The sequence below is a fragment of the Micropterus salmoides genome, unplaced genomic scaffold, assembly GCF_014851395.1.
Source record: "Micropterus salmoides isolate LMB-PRFRI ecotype aquatic unplaced genomic scaffold, ASM1485139v1 Ms_hic_scaffold_22, whole genome shotgun sequence".
NCBI lineage: Eukaryota > Metazoa > Chordata > Actinopteri > Centrarchiformes > Centrarchidae > Micropterus > Micropterus salmoides.
In genome coordinates, this window is record NW_024041373.1 from 15,047,970 (window position 1) to 15,067,947 (window position 19,978).

The window sequence follows — 19,978 nt, forward strand, 5'->3', positions numbered from 1 at the left end:
CCTCAGGATGCCTCAGAAAGATTCAAGTATCAAATACTCATTGACCACCTCAAGACTGAAGAGGCTATTGATAGCTGACTCCTATAGCAGCTCTAGCCACCCCTTTGCTGACACCATGGCAGCCCTGAACCTGCAATATGGACAGCCCCACCAGCTGGCCTTACAGCGGATAGCGGAGCTCATGGCTGGGCCAAACATTGGAAGTGGTGACATTCGGGCCTTCAGGATGTTTGCCCTCCATGTGCGCTCCTTAGTAAGCATGCTAGAGCAACTAGGAAGAAAGGGCAAAGTGTATGTGTATTGCATGTTTCCCGCCTGCTAAGTAAGCTCCCCCAAGATCTACGCTCCAGTTTCCGCCGCTTCATCCACCCTCTCAGGGTGCCCATACCAACTGTCCTTGACCTGGCTGACTGGTTAGAGTACGAGCTCCAAGTGGCAGACAACAACACCCTGTTCAGCAGCAGCTCAAAGAGCGAAAAGGACCAGAAGACCAAAGGGCACAAACTTTCCAAGTTTACAATGGGTCCCTCAGCAGTTCTGATGAGCACAGCTGCCACGTCTCAGAAAGAGGCAGTTCCACCATCACTCTCTACAGAGTTCAATAAGAAGTACTGCCCCTATTGTGAAAACAGCAAGCATTCACTGAATAATTGTGCCAATTTTCAGCTGCTTAGCTCCATCCAGAAGCAGACTTGGATTAAGGATAACAGCTGTTGCTGGCGCTGTGGCCGAGGCCATCGGGCTGTGGAATGTAACCTAAAGATGCACTGCAAAACTTGTAACAACAGACACCTCCTCATATTACATGACGTAAATGAGTGGGCTACGGGTCTCAGCGCATTAAAGTACCTCTTAACAGCCCCACAGATGAGATCTTATACATCGATCGACTACTAGAGGGGAGAAAGGTTTTGCTTAAAGTCAGTAAAGTGGTGCTGAGAAACGGAGACCGAACCATGGAGGCCTATGCAATTCTGGACGATGGGTCGGAACGTACTATCCTCCTCCACTCGGCAGCCCAGCAGCTGGGCCTCAAGGGGGAACCAGAAGACCTGCCTCTAAGAACAGTCAGACAAGAGCTACAGATGCTACATGGAGCCATGGTCTCCTTCACCATTTCCCCAGCAGCCGAACCACACCGTGTTTTCTCTGTCCAACAAGCGTTTACTGCAAAACCCTTAGGGCTAGCTGTTCACTCGCACCCAGTGGAAGCCCTCCAGAAGAAATACTGGCACCTGAGGGATTTACCCCTGCAGCCATTGCACCTTGTCCACCCAGTTCTACTCATAGGGTCTGATCACCCCCACTTGATCACACCAGTGGAGCCTGTACGCCTGGGGCCCCCCAGAGGTCCTGCAGCAGTAAAGACCCGCCTTGGGTGGTGTCTCCAAGGTCCAGCACAGGGACTGAGGCATCAACTGTCTGAACAGCAGTGTCTGTTCACATCCTTGTGAATAAGCTACAAGACACCCTGGCCCGCGGGGGCTTTGAACTGAGACAGTGTGCATGCAACAAGCCTCCTGTTATCTCCCACCTCCCAGATCAGATAGTACAGAGTTGTGGATGACTCATGGTCAGCCGAACGCATCTGAACCAGCTCTTGGACTCCTTTGGCATTGCTCTTCGGACACGCTGTCCTACAAGCACCGTCCCCTCGACCACCCAGCAGTCACCCTCCATACCATATACCATGTACTCGCCAGCCAATACGACCCCCTAGGGTTTATTGCACCATACACCACCAGAGCTAAGGTGATGGTACAGTGACTGTGGGATAAGAAGAGGGACTGGGATGACCCATCACTCCCTGAAGACCTCCTTCATGCCTGGCAGGAGTGGGAGTATCATCCTACCAAGGTGCTACAGCAGTGATAAGATGGACTCGGAGAGCAGCAAGAGAGAAATCCACATCTTCTGTGATGCCTCAGAGCGGGCTTATGGTTCTGTAGCATACCTCTGAACAGAGAATGCAGACGGTGAAGTGGAAATGGCTTTTCTCACAGCTAGATCTCGTGTAGCCCCTAAGAAGCAACAATCTATACCCCGCCTTGAGCTGTGTGCAACGCTCACAGGAGCACAGCTGGCTAAAGTGTTGAAAGAAGAGCTCACTCTTCCTGTCTACCAGATCATTTTATGGAGCGACTCAACCACAGTGCTCGCTTGGCTGTGTTCAGACTTCTGCAGGTTCAAGGTTTTTGTAGGAACACGTGTCGCAGAAATTCAGGAACTTACTGCCAGAGAGTCATGGAGATATGTGGACTCTGCAAATAACCCCGCAGATGATATTACCCGTGGCAAGCGTCTCCACGAGGTTTCAGCAAACAGTCGCTGGTTCCGAGGCCCAGCCTTCCTGTAAGGGAGTTCCGATCAGTGGCCACAACTGCAGCAGATACCATCCATCTCTACAGACTATGAGGAAGTAAAGAAGGCTACTTTCTGTGGACTCACGGTAGCACCTGCCCTCTCAACTACTCCACAAATCGAGTTGTTCAAGACTTGGAGAGAGCTGGTTGCAGCCACTGCTCAGTCCCTGCAGGGGGCGGCTGACAATCCACTCACCGCTGACAACTACAGAGAGGCAGAGAAAATCCTACTCCAACGAGTGCAGCAGGAATGTTTTTCCACCCTCCACCAGCAGCTGATGGCTGGGAAACCCCTTTCAGGCAGCAGTCGCATCATCCCTCTTGCTCCTGAGTTTGACCATGCGGCACAGCTCATCCGAGTTGGTGGCAGGCTGCGCCACACTCCTGTTGTTGCTGTTGAGACCCTCCACCCAATCATCCTTGATCCAAAACACAAAATCACACAGCTGCTAATTCAGCACTATGATGACCAGCTTCACCATCCAGGATGTGAACGAGTGTTCGCCGAGCTAAGAAGGAAATATTGTATTTTAAGGGGAAGGGAGGCTGTTTGTTGGCACCAGCATCATTGTACTGACTGCAGAAAGTGGCGCGGGAGACCACAAATCCCTCAGATGGCGGACCTTCCCCCTGCCAGGCTACGTTTCCATAAGCCTGCCTTTAATTCGACAGGGGTAGATTATTTTGGCCCCTACCACATAAAGATTTGCCGACGGACAGAGAAAAGATGGGGGATCATCTTCAAGTGCATGACCACCAGGGCAGTGCACCTGGACCTTCTCTCCAGTATTGACACAGACTCCTTCCTGATGGCTCTGAGAAGGTTTGTAGCCCGCCGTGGCAAGCCCTTTGAGCTGCTCTCTGACTGGGGCACGAACTTCAAGGGTGGAGAACGAGAACTACATAAGACGTTCTCTTCCCTGCAGCCAGACCTACAAGCACAGCTTGCCTCTCACCAGATCAAGTTCACTTTTAACCCACCATGTGCCCCTCATTTTGGTGGTTGTTGGGAGAGAGAAATAAGGTCACTCAAGCAAGCACTCCGAGTCATCATTGGCACCCAGTCCATCACTGAAGAGGTCCTGCAGACTGTGCTCGTAGAAATTGAGGGCATCCTAAACTCTAAGCCATTGGGCTACACTTCCTCCGATGCAGCAGACCCTGATCCCATCACCCCAAACATCCTGCTGATGGGGTGGCTAGATGCGTAATTGCCCCAGGTGGTGTACCCAGAATCAGAGCTCCTCAGTAGACGGCGGTGGCGCCATAGCCAATTGCTGGCAGACCACTTTTGGAAGGGTTTTATCAGATTCTACTTGCCTGGTCTTCAGGCACGACAGAAGTGGCATGCTAACTCCTCCACAGACCTTTAAGTGGGGGACACAGTGATGATCGTCGACTCCCAGCTACCTCGGGCTTTGTGGCCCATAGGACTGATCACCCAGACTGTTCCTGGCCCTGATGGCCGAGTAAGAACTGTGAAAATGAAGGTAGCAGATCATTCTTACCTTAGGCCAGTATCCCGCATCGTCAGCCTCCCTAAACTGCCATACTAAATAATGTATCATCTACAGGCCTTTTGTGTTACTGTGCAGCTTTCATCTGGCAGCGGCTGTTAAAAAGGCCAGCAACACATGGAACTTTCTACCCCCTATCTTCAAGTGGTACTTTCCGCCCCCCTCTTAGAGTGGTATGTTCCGTCTGCCCAGTGCAGTTCACACGATAATTGAGAGATCTGAGAGTTCCAATGAAGTCACAAAAGGAGTGTTAATGCCTTTGTGTCCGCCTGTTGTGTGCGTCCATTGAACTAACCACACACACACACACATCTACCACAATTTGGCAATAAAGCAGTCTTAACTGGAAATTCTGGACTATTTTGTGACTTGACTCGTCACTTCAGTAGTGGGTGGTGATTTCCTGAACCCAAGTATTGTGAGAAGCCACCGTCAGCTCATCTCTTTCTTTCACATCCTTTTTCACATTTCAAAAAAAATTACACAATATACTGTACCTCAAATTAAAAAACTGTATGATAGTAACGTCAGACTAAATTACTGTATTTTAACTTGTAGTGGCAATGTGTCAAAAAAAGTTTTTTCTTTAAATATTCCAGTTGATATTATTTTATTTATTGTTGAGTTTAATAAAATTATGACCAAACTAAGTAAGGTAAACTGGGGTGCCAGGGGCTCACAGTGCACATTTACCCCAAGGCCCCATAGCAGGTAAATCCGGCCCTGAGTAAGGGGGTGGCTTCAAGATAATATTTCAGCATCACTTCAGAAAAACAAAGCCCACTATTCTCAGAAATACAATTTATATCAGATTGCATAAATCCAATTAGCACTTTGCTTGTGGTCAATAATGGAAATGAAACATGATAAAAAATAGAGATAACATCTCAATTATGATTATCTTGTCTGCAGATTGTTGTACAGGATCAGAATACCAGTAAAGAACCAAATTTTATTAAGTGTATGCACCAAAAAGCTAGTTTGCTCCACTCCTCTCTAGTGAAGCTTTTCTGCTTCAGGCTCTGGCCTCTCCTCTTCTCTTGGCTTCTCTCCTCTCCTCCCCTCAAACCTGCTCTATCTGCCCAGAGTGGGAGAGACTGCAGCAGCCAAAGGGAGTACAACAACAGCTCCTTTATCCAGCAGCACCCCCAAGGAGCGTGAGATCACAACCTGTATGTGTCTGTGTGTATCCCAGTGAGTTAGACGAAAGAGCCTGTAATCACACCTCATCCATTAGCTGCTGGCAAGGATGGAATAAAGTGGACATTGTGGCATAATCCTGTATCACTCTGTAATTCATGCTGAGTGGACCAGTCATGATTTGGCTTAATATATGAAGAGTGATCTGACAAGAGAAGCAACAAAAGAGCCATAAATATCGAGAGTAAGAGAAAGCCAGCAACTCAGGGAGAGTTGCTGTAGAGGACCTCAGTCCTTCAGGCGGTCACATTCCTAAGTACCCTTGGAGTATGTGCTTGTGCTTGTGTGTGTGTGTGTCTGTGTGAAATACACTCTTCCACAGGTGCTTGCTGTAAGGGGCTTTGACCGGAGGCTTGAGTTTCCAAAACATAGGCTTGCAGCAATACACAAGGGAGTGTATGCATGTGTGTTCCTGCCAGACCTTCATCAAATTTTAAGGGTGTGTGTGTCAGTGTGTGTATCATTGTCCAAAAACAGTCAGACAAGATGGCCTTGAAATAGCGATAATATTCAGTCAAGAAGAGAAAGCGCTCCAGGTTTGTTTGATATACACACACCCACTGGGTAAACACCTCAGAGTAATTAATACTGACAGTGTAAAGTGTGCCACCCTGACAGCAATGACGCTTCTGTGTATCTGTTTAAATTAGTCAATTGTAAAGTAAATAGTTTTCTTTAAAGGGTGTAACTGCTGTAACAAGATCATCACTCATTATCAGAATGGTAGACGATAATATCATAATGGCAGCCCTCTATTAAGAGGAGCGAGGACTGAAGTGGTTAATGTTTAAATAAATCATCAAACAAGTCAGAGTCTTGGTCAGGTTCCTTTATTTGTTCGCTCTCTACGGGCAAATAGAATAGAATAGACTTAGAACAGACTTTATTAATTAATCCCACAATGGGGAAAATCACTTGTTGCATCAGCTCCAGTGCAAAACCAAACCAAAAGCAGAAGCAAACAGTAGACAAATAAAATAGACATTAAATTACTATAAAAGAATTAAAATTGGGGTATATATGTACGCTATTTACAGATGCAAGTATGTACAGGTAGGACCGGGGTTAAACATTGCACAGATTGTGCTAGATAAAGTGCAGTAGTGGTAAAGAGTATTGCAAATCTCTCTTTGAATTACTTAAAATAGGGATGAGAAAACACAAGAAGAAGGTAGTGACAAAAAAATAAATTGTAATCAGTTACTTAAAAAGTAACAGTGCATCATATATAACTGATCTGGCTACCACCAACTTTATATAAGAACAACATTTGCAGGAAGAAACAGCTGATGAGAATGATAAAATGTACTGTAAAATGGTCACAGTATATGAGACAGAATGGACAGATTCATTAAAAATATAATAAATATTATTTCTTTGTTTGTTTTATGATTGTTGTGATAGTTTTGGGTTTTGTTGTAGGTAGATTGTATATATCTGCATTTAATGATTTGTCTATCCACCACAAAGCTTAGAAATAAAAACAGTATTACAGCAAAATAGAAGACCTGTAATAGCAGGAATGCACTGGTGTCACCAATAAAATGAATGATAGCTCTGAGCCAATGAAGTGTCCCAGCCAACTTATATCAGGGCTCTGGAGTTGGCTCACTTAAATGGAAAGCAGCCGTAGTTATTGTTATTAATTATATCGGTGCTTTTCCTACTATGACATTTTAAAACATCTATGGGACTCACTGAACAGACAACAGCAAGAACTGAAACATGCTGGCATTGACAATAAAAACACACCTGTCACCTCTTATTTTAAGTACATTGGGAACATATTTTAACATATTGTCCTGAAAATGGTCACTGGTGCTGTCAAACAGACAACACTTTCACCCAACTGCACTACTACAGGATCGACAGCTTCACCCAACACAAGAACGATATCAACCCACACACTAGACCATCAAGTTCACTGTTTTCATTTGATGTCTGATGGAAGCATAAAGACTACAGTGTAAACTCCTGTACACCGTAACATCTCAACTTGAACTAACCATATACTACATAAAAGATCCTAGCTCCTACACAGAGCAGAACCTCTTATCAGAGAGGATGAGGATAGAGAGAGGAAGGCACAGCAGATCCAGGTGGCCATCTGGGCCAATATTTCAAGGAGTCGATGATGAGAATCCCGTATGATGCATGAAAACACCAAAGTTACTAGAAGCTGCCCACATTGTTAAGGATCTAAGCAGTGAAGCAGCTGGAGCCCTATTGGTTTTGTTCTGATTCTTCTTCTTCTTCTTTCTTTCTTTCTTTCTTCTTTTTCTCCGCTAAAAGTGTTTGGGCAGCAAAAACTGCTGGACGAAAACTCACCAAAATGGCATTTGGGTTGCAAATTCCACCCACTACGCACGAAAAAAAAAAAAATGGCCCTCATGGTGGCACTATAACAATCAACTTTGCGTTTTTACAATTATCTCGAAAACGGCTTTGTTTCCAGTCAAACTTCTTTCATCATTGTAATTTCTGAATTCATCTGCATCTTTGCTCCAATGGTCTTCTACTCTAAAAATGTCAAATTGTGAGACTTTTCTCAAAAACTCTCAAAAGAAATTGGCTTAAGCTATTGTAACCAAACTTGACGCGTCTGTTCAGATGATCGGTCCAAACTTCGCTGAGCAGTCTTGGGATATTCTTCCACTAGGGGGCGGAACACTTGCAAAAAGTTTATACCTCCGTAATTCGCTGCATGGATTCGTACAAAATTTGGTTTGTACAATCTAGGGTCACTACTCAGTTGATGCATAAAATTTGGTAATGATTGCTGAAAGTGGGAGGGGCTTATTACGACAAATGTAAAGTTCTAGACATTTCTTATTCCAAATTTCAAAAAATCTACGAAAATCAGAGATGAAATTTTTTCAGCACATCCACTGATTTGTGACTAATGTTTGCCTCACTGCAAACTATGGTTATTTCAGAAGTCAGTCACTCTATATTTTTCAGAATATGTTAAATAAATTAACATCTATATCTCCACAAGTCTTTCTTGAAACGCTACCAAAATCAACACAGACATTCTCTAGATGGCTGATATCAAGTGTTGCAAAGGATTTTTAGATCGGTCAAACGGTGAATCTGCAGTGATTTTCAGTATCGTGCTATAACTTGTACAGTATGCACAATATTTTCTTTCGTCAATCAAGTGCCACCAAAATAATTAACAACACACCCAAAACCAACAAAATGATGTGTGATTTTTTGCAGAACTTTTCTTGGCAAAACCATCTGGGTCTGGCACATGTGATGTCACTACCTCAACTTGTGAGAAGGTGTGCAAAGACATCTTCTCACTAGTAGCTCAGCCAGCAAGTCACCTACTCTGGAGATCTACTGGTCCAGGGTTCAAATCCCCACATGATTGAGTCAGACTTGCTGACAATCAGGTTGTTCAGATCATTGTGAGTCTACATTCTCTATTTTACTTGGATCAAGTGACACTTTCTTCTTAATTTTCTTTGCCTAAAAGTGTTTGTGCAGCTTAAACTTTGTACCTTTGAAACACAAAATGTCGCAGGTGGGTTGAACATTTCACCCAGTAGTCAGGTACATATAATGAGACTCTCTGATCTCAAGGCGATGCTGTAAAAATCAAATTTACGTTTTCCCAATTATCTCTCAAGTCATCTGCGTCTGTTCTTCTTCCTCATGTTCCTAATGTCCTTGCACATGCAAAAATACTAGGCATGTATGTGTCTGACTGTGTCTGACTGCTTATGCTTGTTGATCTGTTTTCAGGGATGACAGGCATGAAAATTAAACCCAGATTGTAATAAAGTGTGGTTTATTTCAACACCACGTGCAACAGCTGTGGCAAACACTACACTGGTGAAATGGCAAGGACACTGGGCTTGACTGAATGAACACCTAAAGCAGACACAACATCCGCTGTCTGTGAACATCAGACCAAAACCGGTCGCATCATCAATTGGGAATGGGTCAAAGCCATCAACCAGGGGACAGTGAGCGAGAAGCAACAAGGCAACCACACTAAAGACCATCATTGAACAGACCCAGAGGTAAATACTGTGCTTCCATCTTCAAATTCTGAATGTTGTCAACTTGGCACCTTTGAAAGAGACTGATTTTCGTATGTCTAGTGACAAGATTTATTTTCATTCATAGAAAAGAAGAGGGGAGGACGCCAATACAGTAGACTTCAAGCTACTGAGATGTGTCTCTGAGTATTTCTGTCCTGACACTGCTTGCCTACTCGTACTTTGTCTTCACTGAAGTGCACAAACACACGCCCTTACACAAAAAAAGTGGGAAAGAAGACCAGACTAAATAGATTACTCCTCTCAGACTGCTGAGATTTGGAGCAGACAGCCTCAGTCACACTTTCCCACACAGGTAGGCAGACACTGAGAAATTAAAAGCAGAAATAGCAGGGCAGACAAAACTCACATTTGAAAGATTTGTGACATCCAGTTTCTACTTGATGTCCCTCTGTATTTGTATCACCATATTAGATTTTCTGTCAGCGTGTCAGTCAGTCTGTCATGAGATTCACTACCACAGACACAGTGGGCAAGCTCTAGCTTGGCTGATTAGCATTACAGGGAAGAGCGGATCACACAAACACAACTTTCTGATAGCATAAACTATGACAGGCCACACATACTGTATACATGCATGTAGAGATAATTGGGGGGAGAGAGAGACTGAGACGGTTCATTAACAATCCCTGTTTGAAGAGGTGTCACATCTATTGGCCGTTCAGATACACTGGGCATGCGCGTGCCAGTGTAAACATGAAGCAGATGGTCTCTTCCTAGTTACAGAAGATTTGGCAAAAGAAAAAATAAATACAGACAGAATAAGTTTTTTTTTTTTTGCATGCACCAATAAGGAGCTGGGACTGTTACTGAATGTAACACAGGAGTGTGGCGGCGGAAAACAGACTGGGAGTCGTTGCAAAGTAAATACAGCGACATGCACAGTAAGTGTAGGCAGATGTGTTATTTGCATGGTATTGTAATAAAAATACCATGTCAAAAACCCGGTCAGTAGCATCGTGTTTCTGCTTTGCATGACTTATAAGACCCAATCAGAGAGCCGAGCGTGAGCGGCTGTCATTGTTTCTAAAGTCCTCCGTTTTTGCCGTCTTTTTTCCTTCCTGGGCTTTGACTGGATTTTCAAAAGCCATATTTTTAAATCTTGGATCCTGCAATGTGGTCAGTGCCAATACCCAGAATGATTCGTATGTTGAGGGTGGTGGCACCCACTGGCTCACGTTGCTCATACAGGCTCTGCAGCGTGTCAAATGTGTTGTTCCATCTAGCCTCCACCACTTGTGTGAGTTTCATTGTTGATCTGCCCATCAATCCCTGCATCACCACAAGTTTGTCCTTAGCTTTGCAGCTGGATCGGAATAATCCAACAATTTTCCATGCCTTGTTTAGGATTCCATGAAGCATTGGTGTTTGGTCAATGGCCTGCTTCACAATGAGATTTAGGTTGTGGGACCTGCGCCATGGGACATGGCCCCTGCGCCATGGGACATGGCCCCTGCGCCATGGGACATGGCCCCTGCGCCATGGGACATGGCCCCTGCGCCATGGGACATGGCCCCTGCGCCATGGGACATGGCCCCTGCGCCATGGGACATGGCCCCTGCGCCATGGGACATGGCCCCTGCGCCATGTCACAACTCAACTGAGCACACATTTCACATCTATTATATGCTGGGCTATGTGGGATTTGTGAAACCTGATGACTCCAAATACACCAGTTGCCATCTTTGCCTCTGGTTTTATGCAATGGCATTATGGTTACTCCAAGGTACCCATCCATATGAATGGATGACCACATGTCAGCCGTAAGACTGACAAAATCAGCCTTCTCTAGGTCAGCCTTGGCTTTCTTCTTGGCAGTGTTGTACTTCACTGACCATGCCCTTCAGTGCCTTCGTAGAGGGGAGCTTGGATCCAGTTTATTGAAGAATTCATCATTTCATGTTTCTTTGTGCTTCTTCAAAAGAGCCTGGACAGCACATTTGGAAACCTGTCTGCCTTGAAACGTCTGCTGAGTCTGAGTTTGGCTGTTCCACACCCAGTTGTTTTCCTCCCACACAGCTGTGTCTGTTTCACTTAATGATTGTGTTTAAACCTACATATTGAGTTGATGATCATTAGCACCTGCTTGGTATAATTGTTTAATCATACACCCGACAATATGCCTAAAAAATCTCTGACTTTGTGCAAGTGTACCTAGAAGAATTGATGCTTTGATGCTCATTGATGTTTTGAAGGCAAAGGGTAATCACACCAAATATTGATTGGATTTAGATTTTCCTTCTGTTCACTCACTTAGCATTTTGTTAATTCATAAATATAATCTATTTTCATGTCTATTTTTGAAAGCATTCTTACTTTATCATTTTTTCCACGTTTGCCTAAAAGTTATGCACAGTACTGTATATTTACAGACATCGTCGAAGGGGTCCGATTAATGTAATGTAAATTTCTATACAGATCAAAATAATAGTAAAACCATTTTAAGTTCTTGTTTTGGTCAAAAATAAGACAATATGATAAGATGTTAGCTGCAAAACTGGTAGCACAGGATTTTATTCCTTTCATACTTTATATTCTAGGCGTGACACTTTGAAACTGATTGACTCATATTAACAGGTTTAATGATACAATTACTTTTTCTTCCACATTCTATATTAAAATTAGGTGTTGTGGACTCGCCAGAGTGACTGGTGATGGGGGGAAATGTATTCCTGTCTACATGCATACTATGACATCTGTCAACATTTCTTTCAGCATGGATCATGAATTTATGAAAATGGGTTATCATGACAGTTGAGTTAGTGAGTGTACACGAGTGTGCAGTTTTTGTAAGGAAAAAATATTAGACTCAGTCTCTCTTTATTCTAACACAATTATTGCCTCTGATGCGGCTCTAATCTCACAGATCTGTCACTTAATAGGAATGCATGTTTCGAGGACCCTCTGTAAAACTGGCAATGGGCTTTACTGTTTCAAGATAAGCATTCCAGTGTCTCAATGCCCCAATTTCCACTGGAGAAAGAGATCCTCCTGCAATTTTGACTAAGGACTTGCTCACTAGTCCTAAAGGTATAAAGGCCAGCTAGCTCCAAATGTCAAAGCAAGGTTATGGACGTTTACTTTATCATGCATCATTTGCTGAATTCCAAAGCTTCACTCTCCAAGCTGTTTGTACGCAGGCAGTGTGTCCACAAGTTCAAATTGTGTTTTCAGTCTTGTGGGTCAAAGTTGAAATCTGCACCTGTGTTCAAAGACTAAACAACTGTACCTGCCTCAAACTAAAAATAAATACCTGAAAACACAGGCAAACACCACATGTGTGCAGATGTGGCTTACGGCATTTATTCCGTTCTTTTCTATCCACCAGGGACAGGACAAAGACTTAAATATTTCATAATCACACCCAGATTAAAATGGCAATACGGATTTGTTGTTTTTGCAACAACTGGCAAATAGGCATGAGCCTTCTTTTAAGTCATCGTCACACAGTTAGCAAAGCATTCAGAAACATTTAAAGAAATCAAAAGAGGACTCCCATCGTTTATGAGCAGTGAGTATAGCCACACTGCTCAGTCTTTATTCAACGAGTGCAATTCAGTGTCAGACATCAGTCAATAAGAATGACAACTTCCATTTATGTGTAGTCAATGGGGGCACAGATACGTAACTTGTGGGATACTGAATTCTTATTTGGGGCAAAGCACACTGTATACAACCTTTGCTGTTGAGCAGAGATATTGTAACTCAGTAGTTCACAGGCTGAAAACAACGCTGACAGCTGCATCGTCTTCTCTGTCAAACACAAGGCATTAATGGTGAGTTTTTGGATGATCCAAGGTCGGACTAAACACATAAATGGGGGAAAACCAGAGGGAAAGTTTAAAGTAATATTTTGCTGGAAATAAAATACCATTTAAGGAAACAAAATGATTAAAAATAAATTACAGGCGCACTTCAGATACTTCAGAGCTACTGAAAATACATGATAGGGAACTATTTTAAACATTTGAAAAGGGAAAATAAATATATTCATTCCTTTACCTGCCAATAGCTAAACAAAACCCTACCCAAAATCTGATCTATGGTCTTCTTTTTGTTAGTCTGTGAAATTATCGAATAGTATTCAAATTACACAGTTCAAATAATCAAGATATACAATAAAATGGTCTTAACTTTTGCTTTTTCAACTATTGTGAGTTGCCATTTTGTCAGGGTCCCATTCAATCTCTACAGAAAAATATCTGGGTACTGATCCATGCCATGTGATAGCTTAACAAGAAATTTTTCTTAAACTTTAATTTAATTTGCTTTTGATTCTATATGGCCAAAACACTTGGATCAAAGTGTCTGAATGCCTGTGTGAAGCCTGAACTAGACACCAAAATGATCTTGTCTTTTCTGGGATTACTGTGAGAATAGTCTGTATAAAAGGTTTAATTCATGAATCCAATAAGGGGTCGGTTCAGGAGTAAGTCATAATTTTTAATGTCAAATTCAAGGTTTGGATGGGTGAAAATAAAAATCTGCTCCTAGGATAGCAAAGCTTATGAAACTACAGGAGAGTTAACAAAGTAACACTACTGCCCTCTGCTGACAACCTTTCCAACTCAAAATGTGTGCTTTCATCACATTTATCCTCAGCTTGGACAAACATAGTAGTCACCAGAATGTCTTAAAAAGATCTCCCAGTTAACATGTTCTATAATACTGTATAAATGTTTCATCCTAGGAGAGAGAAAAAATTTAACTCAAACCACATCTAGTCTTGAAACAGTGTAGCAGAAATGCAACTACTCAAACTGTCTTTGAAGATGTCTTTCTTGTCTGCTATGTCTGAAGGGGATGGGACAACCGAGGTGGATTTTAGTCAGATTCTATGTGCGTATTGACTTCATCTTCTCCTCTCAGGGATGGGAGAGAAATATTTGTGGAGATTAAAGAGAGAAGACATCTACATCTAAGCTTCCAGGTGCTGCGCTCTCCTCTTGTCGTGCTGGTGCTTGGTGAGTCCATACTTGAAGAACTCATAGACCGACCAGCTGATGGCTGTTGAGGGCATCTGGTAGATGACCCTCGCCTGGACTCCCCTGAAGAAGCCCCGCAGGCCGCCCAGCCTGTAAACTGTCCGAAAGGCATGGGCCAGGCCTGAGATGTGTCTGTGGGCTCCTTGGCCCTTGCCAGGGCCTTGGCCGGAGGACAGGGAGCCGAGGGTTAGAGACTCCTGGGTGTTGAGCAGGGTCTTGCAGACATCCAGAGGTGTGGTGGACGCTGCCGCAATGGCTCCAGCCAAAGCTCCAGACAACATGTGGGACGAGGGATTGTACTGTCTGTGGGGGTTGAGCAACTCCTGAAGGTACTCGTAGGTCATGAAGTGGAGCGCCTGAAAGGGCACGTTCATGGTTAGCTGGGTGGTGTAGCTGCGGTAGAACGCAGCAGGGCCTTCTTTCTGCCACACGGCGCGTACACAGTCCAACACGCCACGGTAGGGCGAATTATACATCTGCATGCGCTGCTTCACAACTAGGGACACACATGGGTAGATGTATTGATGGATTGGAGGAGAAGGTCAAATGTATCCAGGGTTGGCAGTATGAAGGGAACAAGGACGGAAAAAGAAAAAAAAGAAATTAGTGAGATGTTACCTGCAGTAGTACTGTCCTTAAAGCACAGAGAAAGATGCAGTGTGCCATTTTAAAAGCTCAGGCAGCTGCACCCCATCTAACAGCTGCACACGAGGACTCTGACTTGTGTCCTTCTACTGACATGTTTGGGCAGGTGAACAAGACGCAGCTGTGAAAGTCAATATGTGAGACTTCAGGGCAGCATGTAAAAAAAATGGTTGGCTCAGACGTGGCACCTGCATGTTTCTTAACTGATATTTCTGTGGCAAATGGCATTGTAAATGTTGCCCTTACCTTCGGCTGGGTTCATGGCTGCATCATGAAGCAGTGTGGCCACACACCCAGCTGTTCCTGAAACAAACACACCTCGGAAATTACTACATATTGAGATAAATCAGCAACAACACAGAAGGAAAACAGAACATACTGCAGTCAAGAGGCATAAAATGAGCTGGAAAAAGCCTTTTCACTTGCAACACTAAGAGCCCCGTTTGATCGTGTCACGGCCTCCACTGCCTTATTCCTAAAAGCTGCAAATGTCATGCTCATAATAATATATATCACTATAGCATAACTGGCACATATTCAGCAAATTGCACAGGTGTAAGTCACTCCTGACCTAATTCAGGAGGAGAAACCTGAGAAAAGAGAGACACCCGGTGGACAAGACTGTTCATTGCTCCTTTGAGAGCATTAAACCAAACCCATAAACTTGGAACAGACAGGACCAACAGAAGAAAGAGAAGATGAGATCGGAGAAAGAGGACTTACCCAGCCTCCCACTAAACTGGAAAACAAGGAAGAGACAGAGTAGGGAGAACACGGAATAAGGAAATGGTCGACATTCAGGGCAAGGTCTTCAAGTTGAATCTTTTTGCACTTTGCAGCGGAGGTGTCTCTGCTGAACTTGACCCAAATAAGACAAATTGTTTAAACTTTTCTAAAAGCCAGCGACAGATCGTCAGCTGACCCTGGCACTGGTGCAACCGTAGCTATGAAAAGGCTCTATCCGATTTGATGGCCTGCCAGGGGTTTTTAGGACTGGGACCAGATTAAGCTGAGTCAGTAGCTTCATTGAGATCACAATGATGCCGCTTGGCATTAGGGTTGTAGCTGAACAAGTACAACGTATCAACCTATCTCACGGTGATCTCAAAAGTTAAGATAGCCATACGTGATACTGTACATCTACGGTATAATGCTACTGTTAATGTGTATATGTATGTTTTATGGTACCATTAGCCAAATGACTGTTAGCCCCTGGGTGAATGACATCACTTAGAGTCTTTTTGAGTTTCTCATAGCAGGCAAAATAGAGGGCATGGGCAGGTCCCGCCCCAACTGCTGTTGCATTCAGCCCTCTCATTGGCCGCCACACTCCCTCTGTGGCTACAATTCGGCGAAGAGCATCCATCACATTCCTGTAGCGGGCTGCGGGTTCGGGCTGCAGGCTCTGCATTCGTGTCTAGAAAAGAGGAAAAGGTGGAATGTAGCAAAGTTCAAAGTACAGTGTGTCACTTCCCACACACCAGGGCTAGGTATTGGCCGTAATAATATGTCCATGAATTTGATCTGTTGGATAGAAAAATAGGGTGTAATGGATAATTTAAGTCTTACCACATGCCTGCCTAATACAGTAAAAAAAATAGCATGGCAATGAAAAGACTGCTGGATAGGCTGCAGTGTGAATAAGGGGTCAAATAAGGGAAATGAGGTATTCGGCATTGTGTGTGGTGTGTGCTGGTGTACATGCATAATTGAATAGAAGGAAGTATGGTGTTACAAGCTCCAAGGTCACAAGGGGACATAAACTGACTTCCTGTAACCCTCTTTTCCCACTGACCCTAAAGCACACCTTCCTCTCTTCCTCTTACACACACACACACACACAGAAACATGCACGCCGAGACACATTAGAGATTATATATATATATATATATATATATATATAAAAGTTTCAGTCGATGCCATTTAGTATTTAGAGAGGGTTGCCTGGGGACGGATCGGACGAGTGTGTCTGCCTCCCAGGAATTAGCAGCAACATAATCCCCGAATACCAAACTTCCAGCTGAATGGACAAACTTACACCCCACTGTGTATGTGCATGGAGAGCTCTAGCAAAGAATAAACATGGCCTCGTGTCACTCTGTACTACAGCTGTGGAATGCAGGACCCAAAGAGAGCTAGCTAACAGTGGTACGAGTATATGAATCAAGTTACTTCACACCTGGCACACAACCCTATTGCACATCCCTTTGCATGATAGTGAAAAGAGTGTAATCTGAATACTGGCTTCCTCATTCATTCATTCATTGATGCCCCATTCAAAAGCATGCATGGGTGTCTTGCGATTAACAGCCATGGGTACAGCGTGTTTATCTACAGTATGTTTGCACATGTACAAAGCAATGACCTTTGTCCTTAATGTAAACACTACATAAACCACTCTTTGGAGAGAATTCTTTCTATGACAAATTCCATTCATGTGCACCTTGTTTACACTCTGATAGACCTACAAATGCAACACGCTTTTTCAAATCCACAACCAATTACTGGGATTTAGGATACATTAAAAGGAGTATGACAGCGGATTTTAAAACAATAATTACAAAATGATCTCTTAAGTGGGGAGCTTATCGTACAGGAGAAGCCTTTATTTTGTATACGGGAAGACCGTTAATGATAGGAATAGGAACCTAAAACGTGTGGCTGTTTCTGTGCAGTAGACTTAATGTTGCTGAGTCATAATGCCCCAAATCTCCTGTGGCATGCTTGGAAAGATGCTGTAACCCAATAGCTGTGTGGCATACACTCCACACACTAGAAGCCTCTGTCAACATTGGTCTTGTCCAGGTTTCAGGATGGACAGGCCGCAAGAGAGTTTGGACTACAGGTGGAAGAGACGTGGATGAAGCATGGGCGTATGAACAGCTTTTCAGTCTGACACGGACAGCTGACAGTACAAAAGCTCACCGCCACTTGCCCCGCCTCTCTGACCCTGCGCCTGTGTTATGCAGAGCCATAACTAGCTGATCTCTTGGGGCAATAGGTCATGCCTCATTAGCTACGTTTAAATTAAAAACAAAATAAAACTAACTCATAAATCACAAAGAAGACCACATGATAAGAACTTAAGTTGCATGACTCACATGTGATCAGAAGACCTTTGCGAACAGTTAGTTGCTGGCTGATGAAGCAGTGGGCCTGCTGCCACAATGCGAAAACTACCAAACGGTGTGTTGGGAAAGTAGCAACAGATGCTGCACTGTGAACAGGCCAAAATGTATCAAAACTGCAATGTAGTTCATTTGTGTGTGCCTTGTAATAATAGTGATTGTCTTGTAGTAATAGTGGAACTTATTAGGAACAACATTCAACCAACCCCCTTGTTTTGTAAACAGAGTACAACTCCCAAAACTGTTGATGCAGTTGGCATTAAGAAATGGTTCCTCTTTCCAGCTAACGCCCCTTGAATTACTTATACATAAAATGTACAGATTAGTTAGGTAACATTATGTCTGTGGAGGTTTTGACAGCAGATTGATTTGATGACTATGTTTAGTAGTTATAAACAAGGTGACCAAATGGGCTCCTGAGTTTGATCTTGTTGAAGTTGTGTCATAACAACTAGCTAGTAGGTTAACAAGTAAGCTAGTAGGGTTGTGAAACGCTAACAGTGCAGACTGACCTTGTACTCACACCCCGTCAGCTCTGCAGCGTGTTTAGGTTAGCGTGCAGGCTAATATGCTATGCTAACAAACATGATGGCTACAAGAATAACATCCGCAGGGCAGAGACCCTGGCCGTGAAAGCGCCCAACATTCATAAAAAGTTGCGAGTCAGGTGGTTAGCCGCTGAGCTATGCTACCTTGACACAATCGATGGGGAACATGAGGCAGTGCTCCATGATCCCGGCCACGGCTCCAGCCAACATGTGGGTGCTAGTGGAAGCTCCCTGTGGCAAACCCTCATAGTCTGGTTCAGAGTCCTCTGTCTGTGCATCCTGTGCACTGCAGATACAATCAACAGTCTGTAGCTCTGTTTCCCCACCGATCCGGGGTGTCAGGCTCCCCACGATACTTTCAGAAACTCCCCAGAACCTGCCCCCCAGCCATCGAACTTCTGCCCCGGCAGAGGCACCAGCAACCCCGGGATCATTGCCTGTAGTCTCCGCTGTCATCCGACGCCTCCTCACAAATCCATCTGCTTCCATGAGAACCCAGGTAGTGTGTTAAAGTCTTTAGTCACGCAGACACGGCGTCTTGTGGCTGATTTCAGTCCTAAAGTCTTAACGGAACATCCCCTCGGGGAACGTTGGTTTCACAGCTTCTCGCCTGCTATAGGATTGCCTCCACGCCTCTGTACTTCCCAGGCAGAGCCAAGCAAGGGAGGTCGTGGCCGACAAATACACACGGAGTCCACCACAGGCCGCGATGAGGAAGTGATCTCTGATTGGTTACCATAGGCAAGTCCTACTCACGCTATTGGGTTATAGACCTGACACTCATGACTGCATTTAGGTTAGGACCTCAAATGTTGCGTTTTACATGGGGATCGCTTCACTTCAAGTACATCTGTGAAAGCTATGAAAGGGCACGTAGGTCACTCTAAAGGACATGTCTTGAATTGAGAATGATATTAAAACGATTAAGATTCTTGTACACATACAGTAGCCCGTGTGTTCGGTTTAATTTGTTTACACTTGAGTTGATAGGCTACTTGATGCTGCTGAATTTTTAGTCTCAGTTTGCGGTGTTATGAACTACAGCTTTTATCCATTGTTGCATATCTCTGGAACTTACATTTTAGGCGACATAATGGAGCCTACGAAATTAATTAATCAACTAATTACATAGTCAGATATGGTCAAAATTAAGCTATGTAAAGAGTTGAATGACAACAGCTGTGGTGCTAATATTATAATTTCCACCTGTGATTCAGCCCACTGACTTATTTACTTAATAAACAAGCACATCATAGTATCACAATAAAATATTACAATCTTGGGTCATTTTAGGACTGCATACTAACAATTATTGTCATTATCGATTAGGCTTTATACAGAGTCTAGGCTATAAAATCTAAGAAAATAATGGTCAAAAATGACCATCACAAGTTCCCAGAGAGTCCTAGAAAACATGTTCACAGACTTGTTTTGTCTTTGCACAAACCCCAAACCTAAAGATATTCAATTTATATTCATATGACACAGCAAATTCTCAAGAAGCCAGAACAAAGAAATG

At 43.8% G+C, this 19,978-nt stretch overlaps 1 protein-coding gene and 1 long non-coding RNA gene across 3 annotated transcripts; one reads left to right on the forward strand and one right to left on the reverse strand.

Moving 5' to 3' along the window:
• Nucleotides 1–8,305: 8,305 nt before the first annotated feature.
• Nucleotides 8,306–9,114, forward strand: LOC119916882. The gene is made up of 2 exons (XR_005447180.1): nt 8,306–8,496; nt 8,834–9,114. It is a non-coding gene; the product is annotated as an uncharacterized LOC119916882 (long non-coding RNA).
• Nucleotides 9,115–12,646: 3,532 nt separating this feature from the next.
• Nucleotides 12,647–19,154, reverse strand: slc25a28 (solute carrier family 25 member 28). Of its 2 annotated transcripts, XM_038736846.1 has the most exons (4): nt 18,604–19,154; nt 15,972–16,200; nt 15,030–15,086; nt 12,647–14,634 (listed from the first exon to the last, which is right to left on the reverse strand). In XM_038736846.1, exons 1-4 carry the CDS (start codon nt 18,946–18,948, stop codon nt 14,072–14,074), a joined length of 1,194 nt encoding a protein of 397 aa, XP_038592774.1. In that variant the 5' UTR covers nt 18,949–19,154; the 3' UTR covers nt 12,647–14,071. The 2 variants fall into 2 exon arrangements, with proteins under 2 accessions (XP_038592774.1, XP_038592775.1); XM_038736847.1 differs by lacking the exon at nt 18,604–19,154 and having other exon boundaries at nt 15,507–16,114.
• Between the last annotated feature and the right edge of the window lie 824 nt (nt 19,155–19,978).

Coding starts and splice junctions, on each gene's coding strand:
- slc25a28 (XM_038736846.1), bottom strand. CDS start 18,948: ATGGAAGCAGATGGATTTGTGAGGAGGCGTCGGATGACAGCGGAGACT. Junction 16,201..18,603: donor TCCCCATCGATTGTGTCAAG/GTAGCATAGCTC, acceptor CCTCTTTTCTAG/ACACGAATGCAGAGCCTGCA. Junction 14,635..15,029: donor AGCCATGAACCCAGCCGAAG/GTAAGGGCAACA, acceptor GTGTGTCCCTAG/TTGTGAAGCAGCGCATGCAG.